At 44.5% G+C, this 25,706-nt stretch overlaps 1 protein-coding gene across 8 annotated transcripts in view; it reads right to left on the bottom strand.

Moving 5' to 3' along the window:
- The window catches only part of mast2 (microtubule associated serine/threonine kinase 2), a 641,111-nt gene that overhangs the window by 24,783 nt on the left and 590,622 nt on the right, over positions 1-25,706 (bottom strand). For all 8 annotated transcript variants that reach the window (XM_070886829.1, XM_070886832.1, XM_070886830.1 and 5 more), the window contains 7 exons: positions 24,732-24,870; positions 19,372-19,504; positions 15,718-15,883; positions 11,281-11,382; positions 10,630-10,752; positions 8,257-8,366; positions 3,595-3,758 (listed from right to left, as the gene is read on the bottom strand). In XM_070886829.1, the coding sequence (XP_070742930.1) occupies positions 3,595-3,758; positions 8,257-8,366; positions 10,630-10,752; positions 11,281-11,382; positions 15,718-15,883; positions 19,372-19,504; positions 24,732-24,870 (937 nt within the window). The remainder of the gene's footprint in view (positions 1-3,594; positions 3,759-8,256; positions 8,367-10,629; positions 10,753-11,280; positions 11,383-15,717; positions 15,884-19,371; positions 19,505-24,731; positions 24,871-25,706) is intronic.

The raw sequence follows: 25,706 nt of genomic DNA, 5'->3' as shown, positions 1-25,706 counted from the left end.
TGCTGCACCTGCAAACTAACTTTTTGGGATTCATACACAAGGACCCCCAGGTCCCTCTGCACTGCTGCATGTTGTAATTTGTCCCCATTCAAATAATATTCCCTTTTACTGTTTTTTTTTCCCCAAGGTGGATAACCTCACATTTTCCGACATTGTATTCCATCTGCCAAACCTTAGCCCATTCGCTTAACCTATCTAAATCGCTTTGCAGCCTCTGTGTCCTCTACACAACCCGCTTTCCCACTAATCTTAGTGTCATCTGCAAATTTTGTTACACTACACTCTGTCCCCTCTTCCAGGTCATCTATGTATATTGTAAACAGTTGTGGTCCCAGCACCGATCCCTGCGGCACACCACTAACCACCGATTTCCAACCCGAAAAGGACCCATTTATCCGACTCTCTGTTTTCTGTTAGCCAGCCAATTCTCTATCCATGCTAATACATTTCCTCTGACTCCGCGTACCTTTATCTTCTGCAGTAACCTTTTGTGTGGCACCTTATCGAATGCCTTTTGGAAATCTAAATACACCACATCCATCGGTACACCTCTATCCACCATGCTCGTTATATCCTCAAAGAATTCCAGTAAATTAATTACACATGATTTCCCCTTCATGAATCCATGTTGCGTCTGCTTGATTGCACTATTCCTATCTAGATGTCCCGCTATTTCTTCCTTAATGATAGCTTCAAGCATTTTCCCCACTACAGATGTTAAACTAACTGGCCTATAGTTACCTGCCTTTTGTCTGCCCTCTTTTTTAAACAGAGGCGTTACATTAGCTGCTTTCCAATCTGATGGCACCTCCCCAGAGTCCAGAGAATTTTGGTAGATTATAATGAATGCATCTGCTATAACTTCCGCCATCTCTTTTAATACCCTGGAATGCATTTCATCAGGACCAGGGGACTTGTCTACCTTGAGTCCCATTAACCTGTCCAGCACTACCCCCCCTAGTGATAGTGATTATCTCAAGGTTCTCCCTTCCCACATTCCCGTGACCAGCAATTTTTGGCATGGTTTTTGTGTCTTCCACTGTGAAGACGGAAGCAAAATAATTGTTTAAGGTCTCAGCCATTTCCACATTTCCCATTATTAAATCCCCCTTCTCATCTTCTAAGGGACCAACATTTACTTTAGTCACTCTTTTCCATTTTATATATCGGTAAAAGCTTTTACTATCTGTTTTTATGTTTTGCGCAAGTTTACTTTCGTAATCTATCTTTCCTTTCTTTATTGCTTTCTTAGTCATTCTTTGCTGTCATTTAAAATTTTCCCAATCTTCTCGTTTCCCACTAACCTTGGCCACCTTATACGCATTGGTTTTTAATTTGATACTCTCCTTTATTTTCTTGGTTATCCACGGCTGGTTATCCCTTTTCTTACCGCCCTTCTTTTTCACTGGAATATATTTTTGTTGAGCACTATGAAAGAGCTCCTTAAAAGTCCTCCACTGTTCCTCAATTGTGCCACCGTTTAGTCTGTGTTCCCAGTCTCCTTTAGCCAACTCTGCCATCATCCCACTGTAGTCCCCTTTGTTTAAGCATAGTACGCTCGTTTGAGACACTACTTCCTCACTCTCAATCTGTATTACAAATTTAACCATACTGTGATCACTCATTCCGAGAGGATCTTTTACTCGGAGATCGTTTATTATTCCTGTCTTATTACAGAACCAGATCTAAGATAGCTTGTTCCCTTGTAGGTTCTGTAACATACTGTTCTAAGAAACAATCCCATATGCATTCTATGAATTCCTCCTCAAGGCTACCCCGTGCGATTTGATTTGACCAATTGATATGTAGGTTAAAATCCCCCATGATTACTGCCGTTCCTTTTTCACATGCCTCCATTATTCCCTTGATTATTGTCCGCCCTACCGTGAAGTTATTATTTGGGGGCCTATAAACTATGCCCACCAGTGACTTTTTCCCCTTACTATCTCCAATCTCCACCCACAATGATTCAACATTTTGTTCATTAGAGCCAATATTGTCTCTCACAACAGCCCTGATATCATCATTTATTAACAGAGCTACACCATCTCCTTTCCCTTCTTGTCTATCTTTCCAAATTGTCAGATACCCCTGTATGTTTAATTCCCAGTCTTGGCCAAAGAATTAGAAAAAAAACCCCACTCCTTCTAGTAGTATACTTCTAGTGACTGAAAGACTGCATTCGAGGGAGTAGCGTGCGGCCGCCCGGCCTGCAAATCAGCGCGGTCCTGGCCTGCAAGACCATCAGCAGGCCGGGGCCATCAGAGGGAGCAGCGTGCGGCGGCATACCACTGCAGGAGGGCGACGGCTGCGAAGTCAGGTCGCTGATTGCAGTGCGGGCAGGCACAGCAGGAGGGGCGAAGGAGCGGCAAGAGTTGTAGAGGAAAGTGACCAGGGCCCAGGAGAGGCGTGAGTCTGAGGCCCAGAAGAGGAGAGGGCCCAGGGGCAGCAGGAGCCAGCCTACACTGTGATGTGTGCGCGTGCTCAGTCCGTGCAGCAGAGCTGGTCTCCAGTCGTCTTAGGTAATCCTTGCCACTGGACCAAGACCTAGCTCTGTCAAGCCCGTGTGTTGGCTGGTGTGCAACGGCCACCACACGTTAAACAAATCCAAACACAGGCATCTTCCACCCTCCAAGATGTAGTTCGGGATCTGGAATATTAGGTCCTTCATTGAAACACCTGTGAACTCATTCCTTTTTGGTGAGGAAGCAAGTCATCCTCACTTCGAGGGACTGCCTACGATGATGATGATGATGAAATACAATTCAGGATTGTTAATTGGTCAGTTCAAAATATGGGCGATCTTTGTGTTTTTTTTTTAAATTGCTATTTTTGACTCTACAATTTCAGGATAAAATTTGACTGCACCTATAAAAATCTGTACAGGATCAGTGTCGCCAGAGAATATACAGTAACTGCTAGGACTGGGCACCTCACAAGGATCAATGTTGCCTAGATACAGTAATGGGAAAAAGTAATCACACTTAAGGGTGGAAAGGACATAGGCATTAACAAAATGTACTGATGCAATTATCCTGCAAAATTTGGCATCTAAAGTTAAAAAGAAACTTTGTGCCAAGTTTAACAAAGACTGAACTGTTCTGCTTGCAATATCAAATAACCAGAGTTTAGGTTGGTATTTTTGTTGAAAGATTCTGCATGATGCTGGCAACCGCTTTCACTGTCAGAGAATATTCGCTTTTTAAATGTAATTTAAATTGCCTATTGACGATTTATGCCTCAAGTGTTTTCTAATGAAGAGTGCTCTTATGTTCTTAAGATTGTCAAATCTCCCGAATCAATGGAAGAGATACGAGATGTAGACAGTTATGGACATGAAATACAGTGAAAGCTGTTCTTAAAACCACCACCAGTCCAAGCCATCCAACATTAATTTTAACTAATTCCCGCTACAACTGCTATTGAGACACAATCTAACCAGTCCCAAAGGTGATCATTACAGACAACCATTTCTGCACAGATTTTACAAATACTAACAACCACTAGCTGACCATAATCTGATTCTGAGGAGACAGCACATTACTTGGTCAATTTTATTTCCTCTCTCAATTTGACAGCAGAGAGTTAACTCACATTTCAGGAGAGCCAATTATCCAGCTCCTATCTCGGGTCTTCAGGCCACCAAGGCCATCCAACTTGTCAATTCTGTCCTCCTTCTCCTCACTGAAGCTGCGTTTAGTTGGGGGTGGTGTTTTCTTTTCTTCATGTAGTGATAGCCGTTCCATGCTACTATAAACCTAAAAGATGAAGACATTTGTTCGTTTTCATGCGGCTATTTAATGGTAACGTTATAATTTTGTGTTAAAAAGTGCAGAAACTCAATAACAAGGTTTTAAGAAAAAACAAGTATCTGAAGTTAGATTTTTACAACATTCTGGACTTTACAATTAGCAAGGGCTGTACATGTCTATCGGGCCAAATTCGCCCACTGTCCAATACAGTAAAGTATAATTATCATCACACTTACAAATTAATCACTATGACTATAAATTCTAGTCATAGTCTAATCTACAAATCCCACATTACAACAGTGACTACACATCAAAAGTACTTCATTGGTCATGAAAGACGCTATATAAATGCAAATCTTTATTTCTTTAAATAATTTAGCTACACGAGATTGTTTAAATTAACTCCAAGGTGGCGGTTGCCGCATTTTATGATGATCTTGCCTGTAAACCAAATAAAGTAAGGGTTGAAGTTCACCGACAGGCTGGAAATCTACTGAAAAATAAATTGGCTTTTTCCAGCAGTCACCTGCATGTGACAAAGCACCAATTTGAATGATCTTGTGCTACCTGGATGCCTGCTATAGAAGTCAGAGTACACGTCTTTAATCCTTTTGGTACAAACACGCAGGCATCGTTCTCGGGGCATTTGGGGCATTTCAAAGGTGAAGTTAACCCTCTCTGTGCACTATTAAATCTTCTTCACATCTCTGGGTTGCTACTTCTTTTTCTTCTTGCCAAGAATTATGGGTGTCGGATGTAACGGAGAACTTGCCAACCTAGATAAAGCCCACCACCATGATTCTCACTTGAATGTCTGGGAACTGATGCCACAACAATATCGCTTACCACAGAATCATAGAATGACACAGCACAGGAGGCGGCCATTCGGCCGATTGCACCTGTGCCAGCTCCTTGAAAGAGCAATCCAGTCAGTCCCACTCTGCGGCTCTGTCCCCATAGCCCTGTAAATGTTTTCCATTCAAATATTTATCCAATTCCCTCTTGAAACTTAGTACTGAATCTGTGTGCACGACCCTTTCTGACAGTGCATTCCAGATCACAACACCTCACTGCGTTAAAAAAATCCTCATGTTGCCCCTAGTTCTTTCACCCATCAACTTAAATCTGGGTCCTCTGGTTACTGACCGATCTACCACTGGAAACGGTTTCTCCTTATTTACTCTATCCAAACCGTTCAACTGATTTTGAACACCTCTATCAAATCTCCTCTTAACCTTCACTGCTCTAATGAGAACAACCACAGCTTCTCCAGTTTCTCCACATAACTGAAGTCACTCATCCCTGGTACCATTCTCGTCTAGTAAAGTTCTTCTGCACTTTCTCTTGGCCTTGATATCCTTCCTAAAGTTGATACCTAGAACTGAACACAATAATCCAGCTGAGGCCAAGCCAGTGCTTTATAAAGGTTTAGCCTAACTTTCTTGCCTTTGTACTCTATGCCTCTATTAATAAAGCCAAATTTCCCATATGCTTTCTTAAATGGCCTTCTTAGCTTGTCCTGCTATCTTCAAAGATTTGTGTTCATACACCTCGGGTGTCTCCGTTACTGTGCTGTGTTTAAAATTGTACCATTTAGTTTATATTGCCATGTCTCATTCTTCCTATCAAGAGCTCTTAGCAAATGGGAAGGTTTGTCATCGGGGCGTGGGTGTACATATGCGTATGTGTGAGAGAAGCCGTGAATGGAAGAACAGAGCATCTACAGTGAGCACATTGTATACGCTAGGAACTGCGGGAAAGGTCAACTCCCATATAAGGTCAACTCGGGACCGAGGCCGTTCCGCATTTGGTGTTTTGCCGGATTTTGAAACGTTTTTCTGACATCAGGAATCCGGAAACACCCGAGCCCAGAGAGAGGGGGAGGGGGGTGCTCGTCGATGAGTTGTTCGAGTGTTCGGGCAGGGCATCACCGCCATGGAGGAGTTCCTTGTCTGGCCCGAGGTAGTTGGGGTCGGGCAGCCGAGGTAGGTGGGTAGCTGGGTGGGAGCGGGGGCTGTGCCGAGGTCGGGCCGCGCAAAGTCGGGCCGGGGCGGGCCGAGTAATGCCGCGTGGTCGGGCCGGGACGGGCCGAGTAATGCCGCGTGGTCGGGCCGGGACGGGCCGAGAAGGGCCGAGTAATGCCGCGTGGTCGGGCCGGGACGGGCCGAGTAATGCCGCGTGGTCGGGCCGGGACGGGCCGAGAAGGGCCGAGTAATGCCGCGTGGTCGGGCCGGGACGGGCCGAGAAGGGCCGAGTAATGCCGCGTGGTCGGGCCGGGACGGGCCGAGTAATGCCGCGTGGTCGGGCCGGGACGGGCCGAGTAATGCCGCGTGGTCGGGCCGGGTCGGGCCGAGTAATGCCGCGTGGTCGGGCCGGGACGGGCCGAGTAATGCCGCGTGGTCGGGCCGGGACGGGCCGAGTAATGCCGCGTGGTCGGGCCGGGACGGGCCGAGTAATGCCGCGTGGTCGGGCCGGGTCGGGCCGAGTAATGCCGCGTGGTCGGGCCGGGACGGGCCGGGACGGGCCGAGTAATGCCGCGTGGTCGGGCCGGGACGGGCCGAGAAGGGCCGAGTAATGCCGCGTGGTCGGGCCGGGACGGGCCGAGTAATGCCGCGTGGTCGGGCCGGGACGGGCCGAGAAGGGCCGAGTAATGCCGCGTGGTCGGGCCGGGACGGGCCGAGAAGGGCCGAGTAATGCCGCGTGGTCGGGCCGGGACGGGCCGAGTAATGCCGCGTGGTCGGGCCGGGACGGGCCGAGAAGGGCCGAGTAATGCCGCGTGGTCGGGCCGGGACGGGCCGAGAAGGGCCGAGTAATGCCGCGTGGTCGGGCCGGGACGGGCCGAGTAATGCCGCGTGGTCGGGCCGGGACGGGCCGAGAAGGGCCGAGTAATGCCGCGTGGTCGGGCCGGGTCGGGCCGAGTAATGCCGCGTGGTCGGGCCGGGACGGGCCGAGTAATGCCGCGTGGTCGGGCCGGGACGGGCCGAGTAATGCCGCGTGGTCGGGCCGGGACGGGCCGAGTAATGCCGCGTGGTCGGGCCGGGTCGGGCCGAGTAATGCCGCGTGGTCGGGCCGGGACGGGCCGAGAAGGGCCGAGTAATGCCGCGTGGTCGGGCCGGGTCGGGCCGAGTAATGCCGCGTGGTCGGGCCGGGACGGGCCGAGTAATGCCGCGTGGTCGGGCCGGGATGGGCCGAGAAGGGCCGAGTAATGCCGCGTGGTCGGGCCGGGTCGGGCCGAGTAATGCCGTGTGGTCGGGCCGGGACGGGCCGAGTAATGCCGCGTGGTCGGGCCGGGACGGGCCGAGTAATGCCGCGTGGTCGGGCCGGGACGGGCCGAGTAATGCCGCGTGGTCGGGCCGGGTCGGGCCGAGTAATGCCGCGTGGTCGGGCCGGGGCAGGCCGAGTAATGCCGCGTGGTCGGGCCGGGGCAGGCCGAGTAATGCCGCGTGGTCGGGCCGGGGCAGGCCGAGTAATGCCGCGTGAAGTCGGGCCGGGTCGGGCCGAGTAATGCCGCGTGGTCGGGCCGGGGCAGGCCGAGTAATGCCGCGTGGTCGGGCCGGGGCAGGCCGAGTAATGCCGCGTGAAGTCGGGCCGGGTCGGGCCGAGTAATGCCGCGTGAAGTCGGGCCGGGTCGGGCCGAGTAATGCCGCGTGAAGTCGGGCCGGGTCGGGATCGGGGCAGGCCGCGCGAAGTCGGGCCGGGGCGGGCCGAGTAATGCCGCGAAAGGCCGCGCGAAGTCGGGCCGGGGCGGGCCGAGTAATGCCGCGAAAGGCCGCGCGAAGTCGAGTCGGGGCGGGCCGAGTAATGCCGCGAAGTCGGGCCGGGGCAGGCCGCGAAGTCGGGCCGGGGCGGGCCGAGTAATGCCGCGAAGTCGGGCCGGGGCGGGCCGAGTAATGCCGCGAAGTCGGGCCGGGGCAGGCCGCGCGAAGTCGGGCCGGGGCTGGGGCAGGCCGCGCGAAGTCGGGCCGGGGCGGGCCGAGTAATGCCGCGAAGTCGGGCCGCGCGAAGTCGGGCCGGGGCTGGGGCAGGCCGCGCGAAGTCGAGTCGGGGCGGGCCGAGTAATGCCGCGAAGTCGGGCCGGGGCAGGCCGCGCGAAGTCGGGCCGGGGCAGGCCGCGCGAAGTCGGGCCGGGGCAGGCCGCGCGAAGTCGGGCCGGGGCTGGGGCAGGCCGCGCGAAGTCGGGCCGGGGCGGGCCGAGTAATGCCGCACGAAGTCGGGCCGGGATGGGGTTGGGCAGGCCGAGGTTGGGGCAGGCGCCGGTGCGAGGTCAGGCCACACCGAGGTCCGGGCGGGGCAGGCGAAGTCGGATCGCCGAGGCGGGGGAGTCCGGATATCGGAACATTTTCCAGTTTCCAGACGACCCCGCCACGGATCGGCCCGGTGTCCGGATTCTGGAACATTCTGGATTTCGGAACTCCCGATTTTGGACGTCGAACCTGTACTACTGTAAACCCTGAAAAGAGACCCAGTAATAACTCTCATTCAGTGATCTAGATATTGTACTTGCCTTGCTGAATCTCGGTGAACATGATGAAAACTGTTTAATTTCTACATGGTCATCATCATTAGTATCATCTTCCTCATCAGAATCAAGATGGTGGTACCTGTCAGATCGAGCTAAGACAAGAAAGATATCAGTGCATCAAAAATTAGCACTAATTCAGGTGATTCTAAATTGTCATCTTTGCACACAAGACATCTCAATTAGAACCTTTTGAGCACAAGTCAGATGGTTAGTGTTGCTTGAAAATAACAAACCAAACTGTACATCAGCAACAAAAGACTTGGTAAAAATGGTCAGTAAACTATCAAATCTGCATAGTAGTGGCTTTGACTACATTTGTTTTCTTTTTTTATTTGTAGTAATGTAACAAATTTTTCCACCAAACTTAATTTTAAAGAGGGAGGAATATTATTATTATATTTCTATTACAAATCATCTCGTCATTAGGTGACTGGGCGGTGCAACAGAGGTGTTCAACCTGTGACCCTAGAGTCACATGCAGACCAAGTTCTGAGATTCTGGGCTTTGAAGTCTGAACAACTCAGTTTTTTTTTTAAACTTGTTGCTTTGTCCTGTTTGATTTTTGTGAGCTTGAAGATTTGGAAAGGGCTGTTTTCAGCACTGTCATCTCAAGTTCAAGTTCAAGCCAAAAGAATAGGAATAAAACCTCCATCTACAAGGACCATGAAATGAGAATGACTGGTTGAGTTGTGAGGTCACTGGAACAAAATTACTCATTAATATGCACTAAACTACAACATGCACTTAGAAAAACATCCCAAGGCACTTCAAAGAAGCGTAGTCCAAAATAGGATATTAGGTGGGGTGACTAAAAGCTTGGTCAAAGAGCTAGATTTTAAGGAGGGTCTTAAAGGAGATGCAAGGTTTAGGGAGGTAATTCCAGAGCTTAGGGCCTAGAAGGCTGAAGGCACGGCCACCGATGCTGAGATGAAGGGAGTGGGGGATGCACAAGAGGCCAGAGTTAGAGGAAAGCAAAGTTCTTGGAAGGTTTTTCTGAGGCTGCAGTGAATGTTCATTGTTCGTTGCAAGCAGAGGGATTGCCTACAGTTGAGCTGAGAGCACTTGATACTGACATTGAGGGGCTTAACTGGTATCTACATCTGATATTCCTCATTTTATGTGCAGTACAATTTGTTTTTAAAGTAAAGGAAAAGCACTATGATTAACTTGCACCGTTTTTTAAAAAAAAAAGGTTCTTTTGATTTTTACTTACATGGTGAGTGCAAAATTTATTGAACTCAATCACAAATGTGGTGAAATAACAACCAGGAATTTGCGATTAGCGGTGATGCAACAGTGATTGCCACTGACCTCAAAGAAAGCTGTCCACAAAGATCTTGCGATCTCTGTGGCGAAAGCTTTAGCTTTCTCAACCTTAATTTGATTGTAGTGCTGTAAAAAAGGGACCCCCAGTGTAGTGCAGCAACGATGTCATCAAAGTGTCTAGGCAGCCAATCACTTTGAAGAATTCTCACGGACAGCAAACCAGGAAATAAAAAGCACCAATTATCTATTCACCTTTTTAAACAGTTTATGGAGAGCGAAATAAAGATTGGGACATACACATGGGGTTAAAGAGGAAACTTAAAAAAATATATATTATTATTTTTAAATCTAGTAATCGTTATCATAATGGAGAAATCTGTCATTCCATGAATATAAAATTAGTTTTTCACGACCCAACAGTTGTTTGTCAATACATCATTAAAATCCCAGTTACACCTATTCCAACAAGGCGTTTAAAATCCCAGTTACACCTATTCCAACAAGGTGTTTAACAACGATTTTAGAGTGGAAAAGCTTACTTTTTCGTCAGTTCAAATGATTTCACTGATTGCCGGCTATGGGGAGTTCCACATCGTGGCCTAACCGCACCTTCAGGATTTCGGCGTTTATCTGCGCAAGCACTAAATCCTGAAGGAAGAGTCAGTTTTAGGGGCTAATGACGGGGAACGCTGATAGTTTCACAGTCATTACCGTTTCGCCGTCATTACCACTGCAAAATCCAGGCCAAAATTAATCATCGTAAACATGATGGAGGATGCTGCTAAAATGGTATAATTTCAGCTATGTATGTTAAATCAGCCCCCCACCCATCTCAGCAACTTTTTCCAGCCAGTTATCCTGATAAGATCGTCAACACATTTTGAACAAATTATTGGGTAGGAATGTAAAAATGTAATATACAAACGTTATATTATAATTCTTGGTTACCATTTTATTTTTCAAAGTGCAAATAGTAGGACTTTCCTCTACAGTAATGCAACAAACAACAATGAAACAAAAGAAGATGAAGGATTTTAGTTAGAATTTTATCTTTCAACCCCAAGTTACAAGTTTCTAAACTCTACCTACTGTCAAAGTAACTGGTGTCATCTTCTGACTCAAGCTGAGGAATGAATTCTGCCTTCTGTCGGAGCAGACTGTTCCAGTCCAGGTCTGTGAAGAACCTATGTTGCTTGACTTCATAAGCACTGCCTATGGAGAAGAAAGCATAGTTCTGTGTTGATTCAGGTCCACCAATCTTGATCCCACATGAAAGGGCAAAGTTGAGCACTTTCATCATCCTGTAACCCTTCCTCACACACCAAGAGCAAAGCCTTCTTTTTAATAAAAACTGTAATTCGCGGTTTTAATTTCCTTACAGAAAAATACAATTGTACAACAATAAGCCAGCAGAAGCGCACACACTGTTTAATTATTCTTTAGTGTACTAAAAATAAGATCCCAATACATTGCAAAACTGTACTGATATCTTGTCAATTGCCTTTCAGGTAAGAGGTTGGTGTTGAGATTTCAAAATAAGTTCAGATATAAAAGTAGAAATATCAATAATGGGGGAAGAGGAAAGAGATAGAGAGAGATGCAATTGAAATGCACAAACACACAGCAATTTTACCCATGGCTATACCTGTAATATCTTGTTCATGTTCCAGAATTTTAGATTCCAATCCAGTAGAATTCTAACATTGGTCATACTTCAGGAAAGTAAATACTAATCATTACCTGTACCCAGTCGTTCCAACGGATTTTGCCTTAGCAGCTTTGAGATGAGATCCTCGGCATCAGGTGGTAAAGCATCATCTCCATCAGGCCAAGCTATCTCATCTGAGCAATGAAACAAAATGGTACCAATGAAAGATTTTATGTGAAACAAATAAATACTTAAATACTTGTAACATCTAATTCAAATAATTCAAAACTTCCTACAAAATCAAATCATATAATCACAGCACAAGAGGTCACTTGGCCCATTACTCCTGTGCCAGCTCTCTGAAAGAACAATCCACTTAGTCCAATTATCTTGTCTGCTCCCAATATATGCTTTAAATGTGTTATTTTTCATAGATCTGAATTCGTGGTCAGCGGTGTAGCTAAGGAGTACTCCACCGACATTCGAACGAAATCCCCTTGCAAACCCCATTTCGAAAAGTTGCTTTCAAATGCAGCAAAGTTGTGTGCAGCATAGTGGCGTGAGTATCGAACCTGGGATCACGTGGGGCAGTGAGCTCCTTTCACTTCCTGACTCTTAGCCAATCAGGAAACAAAGCAGTAGTATTTAATACACAAAGCAAGATTTCAGCATTAATATAATTCGATCAAACATTGAAAAATCTCGAGATACTTTTTTACAGAAGGTGTCCTTAAAACCATAAAACTCTATTAGGATGCTTTTTATAAAAATCATGCAGCTGAATTAACATTGGCCCTTCAATTCTGGGCCATGACAACATAAACTTATAATTAAAGTCTATTGAATTAATTTCTCCTCTATTAGGCTAAATTTTGATTCATTTAAATAATCTAAAATCAAAAGTTATAAATGCCTGAGGAAATCATGAAAGTGAATTAATTCCTATCTAAATAGTAGTTGGGAAATAATTAAACTAAACTAAAAAAGGTTTTTGGGCAACAAAGATGGTAACATAAAAAGCCCCGTTTTCAAACTCGAACAAATAAAAGTTTCTTTCAAAGTTTGTATCCACCAAGACCTGAACCAGTGCCTCATTGTTATGGGTTGTAACATAAACCTAGCTCAACATTAATACATTGTTCTCATCCCCTTCCCCTTGTGCTGTTGCAACAGGCTCCTGAGCCTGTTTGCACCAGATGTAAAAAAATTCAGGGTAATTAATGTGCAGTAGGTGGGCAATTAGCCCAACCTTTTGGCAGCACATTGATTTGAATGAGGTGAAACTTGCAGAGAAGCCTATGTGCAGTCAGAACTTGACAAATCGCAAGTTCGGGACTTAGCGCATGCGGAAATCCCGATCTTGCGATCAATTTCAAAGAATACTCTAAGAGTACGCCATCATATCAACCACGAATTCAGGGCCCATATAATTACCTACTTCCCTTTCAAAGGCTACTATTAATTTGTTTCTACCACCCTTTCTGATGGGATATTCTAAGTCTCCACAACCCTCTGTGCAAACCTCCTAACTTGTGTTCTTTTGGAGATGAGCCTAAAATCATACCCTCTAGTTATCGATACATGACCAGCAGAAATAGATTTTCTCTATTTACCTTATCGAAGTCCATCATTTTGAACAGAGCCTAGTTTACATAGTAACAGTTTCAGGCAGAAGACCATCGGTCCATCTAATCCACCTATCTACAGTATTCCTTTGGTGCATTTAACTCTAAATTCCATTTGATGACAGAATCTGAAAACCATTCTTGAAAACCATTAAGGTTTATTATTCCACCATACATACCAGTAATCTGTTCCATATACTTGCCACCCTTTTAGAAAAAAAGTTCCCCTTGCATTTCCTGTTTTCCTTTGTTGTCCTTAATTTGTAAATATGGCCCCTTATGCTTAAATTCTGTTCATGGTAGAAAAACTTACTTTGATCCAATTTGTTCAAACCTTTCATAGTTTTAAATACTTCTATCATATCCCGTCAGTCTTCTCTTTTCAAGAGAGAAAAGATCCAAGGTAGTCAATCTTTCTTCATACGTCATTCCCTTAAGATCTGGGATCAACCGTGTAGCCCTTTTCTGCACCCCATCTGAAAATAACTGAATATCCTCTTTGAGACCTAAACTGTGACACAGCTACAAGATGAAATGCAAGAGATTTAGGCCAAAGAGCAGCAAATACTTTTTTTTTTTTAAACGGAGGATTGTATGGCTGTGAAATGCATGACTGGCGTTAGTGATTGAAGCAGAGACTGTATCAAAGAGAATAGATCAGAAAGTGGTTGAAGGAAAGGGAATGAAGGGATATGGGAACAGGGCGGGCACATGGAGTTAGGATTACTGCTTGTGTGAAGGATAAACACCAACAGAAAGGCTGCAAAGAGATTTAGATAGGTTAAGCGAATGGGCTAAGGTTTGGCAGATGGAATACAATGTCGGGAAGTGTGAGGTCATCCACCTTGGGAAAAAAAAAAACAGTAAAAGAGAATATTATTTGAATGGGGAGAAATTACAACATGCTGCGGTGCAGAGGGACCTGGGGGTCCTTGTGCATGAAACTCTTTTGGATCCCAAAAAGTTAGATTGCAGGTGCAGCAGGTAATCAGGAAGGCGAATGGAATGTTGGCCTTCATTGCGAGAGGGATCGAGTACAAAAGCAGGGAGGTCCTTCTGCAACTGTATAGGGTATTGGTGAGGCCGCACCTGGAGTACTGCGTGCAGTTTTGGTCACCTTACTTAAGGAAGGATATACTAGCTTTGGAGGGGGTACAGAGACGATTCACGAGGCTGATTCCAGAGGTGAGGGGGTTACTGTATGATGATAGATTGAGTAGACTGGGTCTTTACTCATTGGAGTTCAGAAGGATGAGGGGTGATCTTATAGAAACATTTAAAATAATGAAAGGAATAGACAAGATAGAAGCAGAGAGGTTGTTTCCACTGGTCGGGGAGACTAGAACTAGGGGGCACAGCCTCAAAATACGGGGGAGCCAATTTAAAACCGAATTGAGAAGGAATTTCTTCTCCCAGAGGGTTGTGAATCTGTGGAATTCTCTGCCCAAGGAAGCAGTTGAGACGAGCTCATTGAATGTATTCAAGTCACAGATGGACAGATTTTTAACCAATAAGGGAATTAAGGGTTATGGGGAGCGGGCGGGTAAGTGGAGCTGAGTCCACGGCCAGATCAGCCATGATCTTGTTAAATGGCAGAGCAGGTTCGAGGGGCTAGATGGCCTACTCCTGTTCCTAATTCTTATGTTCTTATGTAACCTGCCCTGTTTCTGTTCTGTAACTCTATATAAAATCTGCTGAATGCTATTCTTGGTACATTGTTTAATGCACTTATGTAGAACTACTATATCCAGTTTAAAATAAGTTGACAACTTTATTAAAATAATGCACAAAAGATTTTTGTATGTGCGTTAACCATCACTCTAATAACAGCACTTTGGGGATAATATAAAGAAAGACTTGCATTTATATAGCACCTTTCATGACCACTGGATGTCTCAAAGTGCTTTGCAGAGAATGAATTACTTTTGGAGTGCAGTCATTGTTATAATGTGGGAAACGCAGCAGCCAATTTGCGTACAGCAGCTCCCACAATCATCATCATCATCATAGGCAGCTCCTTGAACGAGGATGATTTGCTTCCACATGAGTTCACAGATGTTTCAATGAAGGACCCGATATTCCAGTCCTGAACTCTAGTTGAAGGGATAGAAGATGCCTGTGCATGGATTTTTTTAACGCGTGGTGACGGTTGCACATCAGCCACCACACGGGCTTGACAGAGCTAGGCCTTTATCGAGTGGCAAGGGTTAACCAGGACGACCGGAGACCTGCTCTGCTGCATGAGGTGTGGCGAGTGTTTTGTGGCGAAGGAGCGGCGAGAGATCGTGGCGGAGGTGCGGCAAATGAGGGTACAGGGCCCAGAAGAGCAGAGGGCCCAGGGACAGCACAGGCCAGCCCACAATGCGCTGTGTGCGCGCTCTAGGTCCGCAAACAGCAATGTGATAATGACCAGATAATCTGTTTTTGTTACGCTGATTGAGGGATAACATTGGCCAGTCACCAGGGATAACTCCCCTGCTCTTCTTCGAAATAGTGCCATGAGATCTTTTACGTCCACCTGAAAGAGATCTCTGTTTAATGTCTCATCCGAAAGATGGCACCTCCGACAGTGCAGCACTCCCCCAACACTACACTGGAGTGTCAGCCTAGATTTATGCGCTCAAGTCCCTGGAGTGGGATTTGAACCCACAACATTTGTCTCAGAGAAGAGTGTGCTACCCACTGAGCCATAGCTGACACACTGACAGCTAACCCTAACAGAATTAGAAGACTGGGAATCCCCTTGGAAGATATTGTACTGTAGAAGGGTATTTTGACTTCCACTATAAAAGTAACATTCTGGCTGCTAGAAGCAATTCGGCATTGTAGGATTTATTTGCTGCTTCTATCCAATGTTCTCCATAATCATAACTGTGGTGAAGGTAAATCCAAAGCATAACTTACCACTTATCACTTGTCCAAACAGTTCCTCTGGAGTATCTCCAAAAAAAGGAACACATCCCACCAGAAATTCATACAGGATTATACCCATGGCCCACCAATCCACTGGCTTCCCATAACCCTGCCGCAGTATCACTTCGGGAGCGATGTATTCTGGAGTTCCACATACCTTTGCCAAGATAAAGAAACCAGTTTTTTAAAAGTTTATTTTCCCACTGCGTTAAACCCAATTATATATCTGTTCTTCAGCAAAATATTTTCCAGTTTAGCAAATATCAATATGATGAAATGAATGGCACAAACATTCACTCTGATGTGGCTGTGTCCATAAATACCTGGAAAATGAAGGCAGCTCAATAAAACTACCTAGTTGTTTTTAACATTTAAGACAGACATCAGAAACAAATAGTGTACTATTCATTGTAAGAAATAGGAGTTGATCATGCAACATTTTGGAACATGTGGCATGGGTTCACTGATAATTATACTACATGAGATCTTAATCAAACAGAGCATTTGACAATAGTCACCTGACAGACAGGATTATGGATGCCTGATAACTTTCCATAAAGATATGATCAACTGAAACTCAAATGAAATCATCTGAAAACCAATTAACCAATAAAACATGTAACATGTTCCATGCTGAAAGCTTCAAGCAACACTTCATTCCCAACACCAAATATGTGGGACAATTTCTTGCTCATTTCTAACATCAAAATCATTTTTAAGGTCTCTTACATGGTCCTCCACTCTCGCAAGTTAGGCTAGTGCCAGTCCTGTCCCGGAATTCCACTCAGACCCCTTTATTTTGGCAACAAGCATCCGTCAGGTGACTATTGTCAAATGCTCTGCTTGAATGCTATGTGGTGGCAGTTGCATACTTTCACTTCCTTATACATATACCTATATGTCAAATTCAATTAGTCTTGTGTGTATTCAAACCTTACAACAGAATTCACTTGCTGTAGTTATTTTGAATTCATATAATTTGTTGTCTCCACCATTGCTATAGTACCATTTAAATAGTATTAGCACATTATTTTAAAATGTGTTGGAAATGCATTGAATCCATTTGACCTGGAATTTCCCAGGTCTGATTGCTGAGTTGTCCTGTCTTGGTGATGGTGATGCAGTACATTTGTACCAGGATTAGAAATAAAAAAAGTTGGCTTGCCCAGAATGTCTTACTGGAATGTGCACACTGCTGAAAGTCAAGTGATTACAGCACTGGGGTCAGTTATAATGTCCACACAATCAAATAACTTGCCAACCATCAGGCTTACAAATTAGTATTGGCCACCTGAACAAAGTGCAAGTGCCACCATCTGTGGAATTGCTTTCAAGAAATGCATAATAGGAGGGGGGAATGAAAGAGGAAAAGAAAAAAAAGGTTAGAAATGAGAGAGCTGCTAAAATACCAAATTTATTTATCCCATGAACTATATTTTCACATAATTTTCTACTTAATATGCAAATTATTAAATGTTATTACAGATACATAACTGATGGTCAGAATCAGTTTAATAGTGATCACCTTTAGATTTCCAGTATAAGTAAATTTGTTTTGTAATAATTTTATTCATTAAGAAACTACTGCTAGACAGTCACTGGCTTAAAGCCAACAATTACAACATATTAAACCTTTCCTATCCAGATAGATATTCTTTAACAATTTTGAAACCGTTCCAGTTTTTCACTGAAAAATATTAAAGAATGGGTGATACTGAAAGAACACTACAGTTCTTTCACTCTAGAATCTGTATTCAAATCCAGCCCAATCTAGTAGGATCACAGTCTCCTCTCTGTGTATCTCTCTATATATGGTGGTTTTAAAATAAATTTGTGCAGTCTTCAAATCACAGCTGGACACAAATTGCGAATCTCACTAAGAAACAACAACAACTTGCTTTATTATAGCAAGACATAGGGCTCAATTTTCCCCAGTGATTTGCGCCATTTTTTGGGAGCAGGCTGCTTTTTTTGGCCCAAGGTAAAAACCCACAATGTCCCCAATCAATTTGCACCAGTGTAACTCAGTCAGTTACGATTTGTTTAGGTTAAGTTTTTTTTTCAGCCATTTAGGGAACTTTGGCCAGCTGATAGTTACTCCAGTTCTGCTTAGGCCAGCGTATGTGGCCTCTCCAGAAAACCCTTGCACAGAGTTAAAGAAATTGGCACAGGTAAGTAAATCGGAGGAGGCCATTCGGCCTGGGCTAGAGGCAGACCGGGAGTGCACTCGGGGCCAGGGTCGGGCGGGGGAGCGGATCGGTAAGCGGACCTTCATTAAGAAGAAAGAATCAGAACTAAACTTGTTTTCATGGGAGAAAAGAATGAGGCGAGATATAATCCATGTTCATAAAATGCAGAGAAGACAAATTACACGGATGGCAGCGGGCCGGTACGGGGGCCTTTCGGCCCAGGATAGGAGCTGGCCGGTGGTGGTGGGGGACGGGGGGGGAAGAGACCTTTTGGCCCAGGATTGCAGCGGTCCGGTGGTGGTGGGTGGCAGGGCCTTTCGGCCCGGGATTGCAGCAGCACCGGCACCGTCAGAGGTGAAAAACATCTCACTTACTGATCTATTTAAAAAGGGGAAATGCTGTACCTCAGCCCTTCAGAGCGTCCCTCATTACCCTGGCAACCTCAGTTTTTCAGCACAGAATTTAAGCTCCACCCATAGAGCTTAAGGACAATCTGCGCCACTCCAAAATGAAAGTGTTATGCCGGCGAAACTTGGAACTTTTTTTTGGCACAGTTGGGTCACTAAAAAAAAAAATCGGACGTACCTCTTCAACTGCGCCAAAATAGCCCATGTGGAATTTTGGGCCCATAATAATGGCTGCTGTGGAAAGTAAAATAAAATCATATTGATGCCGCAGAAAGCAGCTTTTCTAAGGTAGGTGTTAAGGCAGCTTATTTATTCTCAAGTGTCAATACCTGAGCTTGGTGCTGCCACTAGAAAAATGTTCATACCTGTGGGCTTTCTATGTGAGGCAAATAATTTGTGCAAAATTATAGGCAGTTTCGTGTTGTGGATTTGAATAACCTACAAACTAGGTTGAGACTTATCAAACTTATTTCACTTAAGCGCTTTATGGTCATTAGAGAGACGACCATTCATCCTCATCTTGGTTTGGAGACACTTCTTAGAGGGGAGCGCAGTTCTCCAATGCATTATATTTTCTTGTCCCTCATGCCATTCTCTTCAGTAACAACAGTAAAACAAAGAACAAATCACATACTAAATTTTATAGTATCCTTTAGGGACTTGCAGTATTTCTGTACCAATATATAAGAATTATCTTAGTCCAAGGACAATGTAAATTAATGAATGCCCGATGTTTATTTCTATTCTGTTACACAATGTCAGCAGCTGAAATGCGCACTTAGTTTCAAGAACATTGTGTGAAAGAAACTGCAAATGACATTCAGGATTAGATTTTTATAAGTATAATTTCTCACTTAACTACCAACTCCAAAGTCACCTGATAGAAATTGCAGGAGAGATAATGGAGTAAAGCAGAATATATCGTGGTTAGTTAGATTTGTAGCAATGAGATTAACACCAATTATATTCCACAACAATAATTCCACAAAAAGAGGTCAGTAATAACAGCACTCAAAAATGTTCACTAGAAGATTATCTGGGTTTTTCACCTGCTTGTCAAGAAATTCTCTTGCGTCTTTTTCAATGTGCCCTTCATATAGATTGGTAGTCAGGCTCATCAGACCAATCTTTGAAAGTCCAAAATCTGTCAGTTTGATGTGACCCATTGAAGTGATGAGCAGACTGCAAGAGGAAAGAGCTCAGTCAATAATAGAGGCCATTTAGACAGGACAGGGTTTGCAATGTATTACGAGATTGCCAATAATTTTTCTAAATCAAACGGGGCAGAAAGCTTCGATCAATTAACAGCCGATTTGCTCAATTTAAGTAATGATGTCAAACTGTCAATACTTCAAAATTGTCAATGTACAAATAGTTTTAGAACCATATGCTTCAATAACACTGAGATACAGTGGAGTGAATTCAAGGCAGCAATCTAACCTGAAGGTTCAGATGACAGTTATAACTCTTTGAGACCTGTGCTCAAAATACTTATAAGGCCATGTGAACACAAGACTAATGTCATTGAAATAATCAGAGTTATCCAATTATGTATTTAAAGTGGCAATTTTATAACCTGAAAAGAATTTTTAAAAATAATAAACAATATGCTCATTTGTGGCAATAGGACAATGCTCCTTGACATAAATTATCGAATTCAATAATTTGGATAATGCAAATACAGTAGCTGTTTCTTTATAAAACTGTTTTTGGATGTCACGTGCAAGTGGTATGTCTAATATTGGCTTTTTTAAGGAACCCGTAAACATGTGCTATACTCGACAGCATGTTATATCAGGGTACAAGGCACAAGTAGAAAGACAATAGTGAATGTAACATATAATCATCCAGCTCATTTTTAAAGAATTTTTTAAAAATTGTTCCAGGATGTGGGCGTGGCTGGCAAGGCCAGCATTTATTGCCCATCCCTAACTGCCCTTGAGAAGACGGCGGTGAGTCATCTTCTTGAACCGCTGCTGTCCTTCTGGTGAAGGAACTCCCACAGTGCTGTTAGGCAGGGAATTCAGGATTTTGACCCAGCAACGATGAAGGAACGACGATACATTTCCAAGTCAGGATGGTGTGTAACTTGGAGGGGAACTTGCAGGTGATGGTGCTCCTCCTAGGTGGTAGAGGTCGCGGTTTGGGAGGTGCTGCCGAAGAAGCCTTGGTGAGTTACTGCAGTGAATCTTGTAGATGGTACACACTGCAGCCACGATGCACTGGTGGTGGAGGGAGTGAATGTTTAAGGTGGTGGATGGGGTGCCAATCAAGCGGGCAGCTTTGTCCTGGATGGTGTCGAGCTTCTTGAGTGTTGCTGGAACTCCACTCATCCAGGCAAGTGGAGAGTATTCCATCATACTCCTGACATGTGCCTTGCAGATGGTGGAAAGGCTTTGGGGAGTCAGGAGATGAGACATTTGCGGCAGAATACCCAGTCTCTGACTGGCTCTTGATGCCATAGTATTTACGTGGTTGGTCCAGTTAAGTTTCTGGTCAATGGTGACCCCCAGGATGCTGATGGTGGGGTATTCGACGATGGTAATGTCATTGAATATGAAGGAGAGGTGTTTAGACGCTTGCTTGTTGGAGATAGTCATTGCCTGGCACTTGTGTGACACGAATGTTACTTGCCACTTATCAGCCCAAGCCTGAATGTCGTCCAGGACTTGCTGAATGTTGACATGGACTGCTTCATTTTCTGAGGAGTTGTGAATGGAACTGAACATTGTGCAATCATCAGTGAACTGAACACTGTGCAATCATCGGTGAACATCCTCACTTCTGACCTTATGATGGAGGGAAGGTCACTGATGAAGCAGCTGAAGATGGTTGGGCCTAGGACACTGCTCTGAGGAATGCCTGCAGCGATGTTCTGGGGCTAGGATGATTAACCTCCAACAATCACAACCATCTTCTTTTGTGCTAGGTATGACTCCAGCCCAGTGGAAAGTTTTCCCTTGGATTCCCATTGACTTCAATTTTATTACTAGGGCTTCTTGATGCCACACTCGGTCAAATGGTGCCTTGATGTCAAGGGTAGTCACTCTCACCTCACCTCTAGAAGTCAGCTCTTTTGTCCATATTTGGACCACGGTTGTAATGAGGACTGGAGCCGAGTGGTTCTGGCGGAACCCAAACTGAGCATCGGTGAGCAGGTTATTGTTAAGTGCTGCTTGATAGCACTGTCGACAACACCTTCCATCACTTTGCTGACGATTGAGAGTAGACTGATGGGGTGGTAATTAGCCGGATTGGATTTGTCCTGCTTTTTGTGGACAGGACATACCTGGGCAGTTTTCCACATTGTTGGGTAGATGCAAGTGTTGTAGCTGTAATGGAACAGACTGACTAGAGGCGCGGCTAGTTCTGGAGTACAAGTCTTCAGCATGACAGCTGGGATGTTGTCAGAGTCCATAGACAGTGCACTCAGCTATTTCTTGATAGTGAATCAAATTGGCTGAAGACTGGCTTCTGTGATGGTGGGGACCTCAGGAGGAGGCCAATATGGAGCATCCACTTTGCACTTCTGGCTGAAGATGGTTGCAAACGCTTCAGCCTTGTATTTTGCACTTGCGTGCTGGTCTCTGCTATCATTGACATTGAATGAATCATTTTCATTATCTACTACTCTATGTGAGAGTAAAAATCGCAGTCAGGCTTCAAATTCACCAATTTCATACTCATGTCCACTGGATTTAGTATTTCAAAAAAATCTGGAAAAATTAAGTTGCTGAGCTAAGGAATGGCAGATACCATTTAATATGCCATAGCAAAAGCTCATGCACATTGGTATACGAATCTTGTATATAATGCATGAGTACCCAATGGCGATGGTAGGAAGGTTTTGGCAGGAATTACTAGTTGTTCACGAGAACTTACCACTCTGTTTGAAGTTGTCAACAAGGCTAATCAATTACTGGAATTCATCTCAAAGATATTTATTTGATTTTAAGTTGAAATAAGATTTTTTGATCTTGTGTAATTCATTGAAAAGACCACATTTATTATAATTTGCACATTTTGGAGTGAATAGGGTAGAGGTTGAGTGGAATTTTTGAGAGGGGAAGAGAGAGGAGAGGCTGAGACCTGTGTTGCATTGGGGGTGCTGGGAGGAGGATTAAGAGAACTCAGCAGCATTTAAAAAGAAGAGAAAGGAGAAGGCTGGAGCAGCAATTTAAGGGGAAAAGAAAAGCTATAAGTGGTAGGAAGGGTTTGGGATGATGAAGCAAGGAATGAGGTGGGCAACAGCACTTTGGAGACAAAGAACCCAGAAGTAGTACGTAGGAGGAAGGGGCAGTGGTTGGGGGGGGTGGGGGGGAAGAGAAGAGAGAAAGGAGAGAAGTCAGCAGCAGCGCTTATTTGGAGAGGAAGGAGAAACCAAGAGCAGCACTTTGGGTGGAGGGGCAAGGTGGAAACTTGGAGCCATACTTTGTGAGGGGAACTTGGGTAGAGGTGAGGGAGAATGACTGTTAAGGTAGTTTTTCAGAAAGCTTTGCTCCTCATCTGTGAAATAGATTGGCTGATTACTGCAACTGACCAGGTGAATGTGTGGAAGATCTGGAACTATTATTTCAGGCTGTTACTTTTAGGCCAACTGAGATATCTCAAAATAATTGACAAAACATGGGGGCATATTCAGGGCTGCAAAACACATTAAAGCGCTTGACATTTGCGATAATAAAATTGATGCTGCTATTTTAGATTCTCTGAATTATTTTTCTAATGAAAACAAAATATAGAAAATGTTCAAGTAAGTGGAATTTCATTTCCTTAGAATCAAACTGAATTATTTTTGAAATAGAGTGGGAACATTTTGGTATACAGATAGAGTGTCATAAATCCGGAAACCTCGGGACCAAGGCCTTTCCAGATTTCAGGTATTTCTGGATTTCGGAATGTCTTTCCGAAGTCCCGAATTCGGAAACACCTGGTTTCCGCGGGCAGCGGAGGGTCAGGGGCGGCAGAAAGTCGGGGGCGGTGGGGGGAGAAAGTTGGGGGTGGAGCATCTGGGGCAGCAGTGGAGGACGTGGGGCGGCGGAGGTGTTTTCTCCCCGCAACTGTCATTCTCGAGAATGAAGCAACAGGACTTCAGGATTTATGCATATACATGATGCTGCAATATTCTAAGAAAGAGAAAGAAAAACTTGCATTTATATAGCAACCTCAATTCATCCCAAAGTGTTTCACAGCCAATGAAGTACTTTTTGAAGTGTAGTCACTGTTGTAATGTAGGAAATGCAACTGCTAATTTGTGCACAAACAGCAATGTGATATTGTTTCAGTAATGTTGGTAAGAGATATTGGCAGGACACCTCGGAGAAATCCCCATCTCTTTGAATAGTGCCATGGGATTTTTTGCGTCCACCTGAGAGGGAAGACGGGGCTGTGCTTTAACGTCTCAACGAAAGTGCAGCGCTCCCTCAGTACTGCAGTATACAGTCAGTCTGAATTATATACTCAAATCTCTGGAGTGAGACATGAGCCCACAACCTCTGACTCAGTAGTGAGAGTGCAACCACTGAACCAATGTCACTCGAAATCACCAAGGATTTATTTTTGTATTAACTGGAACCGTCTAATGGAATAATGTGCTATGGCAATGCTCATGGGATTCACTAAACAGTAAATTCTGCATCTCAACATGTGATTGAGGAGAAGATGTAAGGCCAAGTTCTTTCCCCATATGAAGGAAAAGGAAAGAAAGAGAAAACCCTCCTCCTTCCATTCACGTCTTATGGCCAGTTCAAGAATAGCACTGGCAAAGCCTTGGGAGAAGATCACTCATTGTAGAGAAATGAATTGTGGTATGCTGAGATCCATAGGAATCTGAAGAAAATTATACTCTACCCAAACACACATGACTTGCCAGGAAGAGTTTGAGATAAGGGGCAACATAAACAACCAGTTTTCTTCCACGAGACAACTTTTAAATTAATTTGGTTGGGTTCTACAAAGGTAACCTTGATACATTCAGGGAGAGACATACATTTTTCCCTAGGGTTGGGAAACTATATTGAAACTTGAGATACTGGGACTATTTCAAATGGAGCAAATAATGCAAAGATGATATTTGGTAGAGAGTTGTAGGGAGAAAACAGAATAATGGGAATAGCTGTGGACTGCTCGAGCGAAGAGCGAGCACAGACACAATTGTCTGAATGGTTGGTCTCCTTTTGTGCTGTAAACCTCTATGATGAGGATGTATAACTTTAACAATTGGACTGAGAAAATACAAATGTCAGTATGTGCACTTGTATTGTTGTCATGTAGTTGATAGGCTGTTGCTCAAAATTACTAAACCTACAAATTAGCAAGATACCCAACACATAAGTACTCCAAACACTTAAATCCAAGTTATTAGCCTGGTAGAAATTAGTGAGAAATTAGCGAGTGCAAGAATTCATACTTGTCTGGCTTGAGGTCTCGGTGAACAATGCCATAATTGTGTAGGTACTCCAAAGCCAGCACAGTCTCTGCAAAATACATCCTGGCCATCTCAACCGGTAAAGCACCAATATTCTTCAGTAAAGTTGCACAGTCACCACCTAAGGTGCAAAATCCAAAAAAAAAGGACACTGTTATAGAAATGCTTTGCTATTTATCAATGTTAGAAATATGAATTTGAAAATATACCTAGTAACTTTTTACTAAATACTGTAGAACATTTCACATTGGCCACTCCACTAACTCCACCAGGTTGACCTTTTTTTAAAAAAAAAGTTCTATTTTGAAATCAATATTAACAATTGACTGGGCCAATCTCGTGTCCAGGAAATTGTTCCTTTTGCTTCCATGCCTCAGTTTCAACTTCTTCTACCAAAACTTTCCACTTCTGTAATCATTAATAAGTCAATAGTGCCATTGATATCACTACAGCAGTAGCTGATGACAGGAATCTTGGTGTTGAAGATTTGGTTCAGCAGATTAGTTATTGTAGCACTAGCATTTTTAACTGGCTAACACTGTGCCAATTTATCTATTAATTGGCCTATCAGTTCAGACACAAATGAAATAAATACAGTGAGAAAAATATCCATTGAAAACATTTAAGCACATGTTGTACAAACCCAATGAGCTCCTCTAAGTTACTAATCTGTTAAGTCAACTGCTTTTCACCAAGCCAATCAACTTAGTGAAATTCCACTGGGCCCAAGTTTGCCCCCTCTGCTAGAATGGCGCACATGAGGTGCGCGGACTTTGTAGTACAGAAACGGCGCCGATTTCTTACCTCCGTATTCTCCCCGTTGGTTCCAGGCCTGTGGCCGAGCACATCGGAACGCATGCTAGGCGCAGCTACAGCCCTGCGCCAAAAAGAGTGCCGGCAGCTGCGCGCGTGCACAGGAGCTCCTGGCCCTCCCAGCGCGTCCTGGCTCCGGGCGAC

Source organism: Pristiophorus japonicus, chromosome 8 (assembly GCF_044704955.1).
Source record: "Pristiophorus japonicus isolate sPriJap1 chromosome 8, sPriJap1.hap1, whole genome shotgun sequence".
Classification (NCBI taxonomy): domain Eukaryota; kingdom Metazoa; phylum Chordata; class Chondrichthyes; family Pristiophoridae; genus Pristiophorus; species Pristiophorus japonicus.
This window is presented reverse-complemented; position numbering and strand designations above follow the sequence as displayed.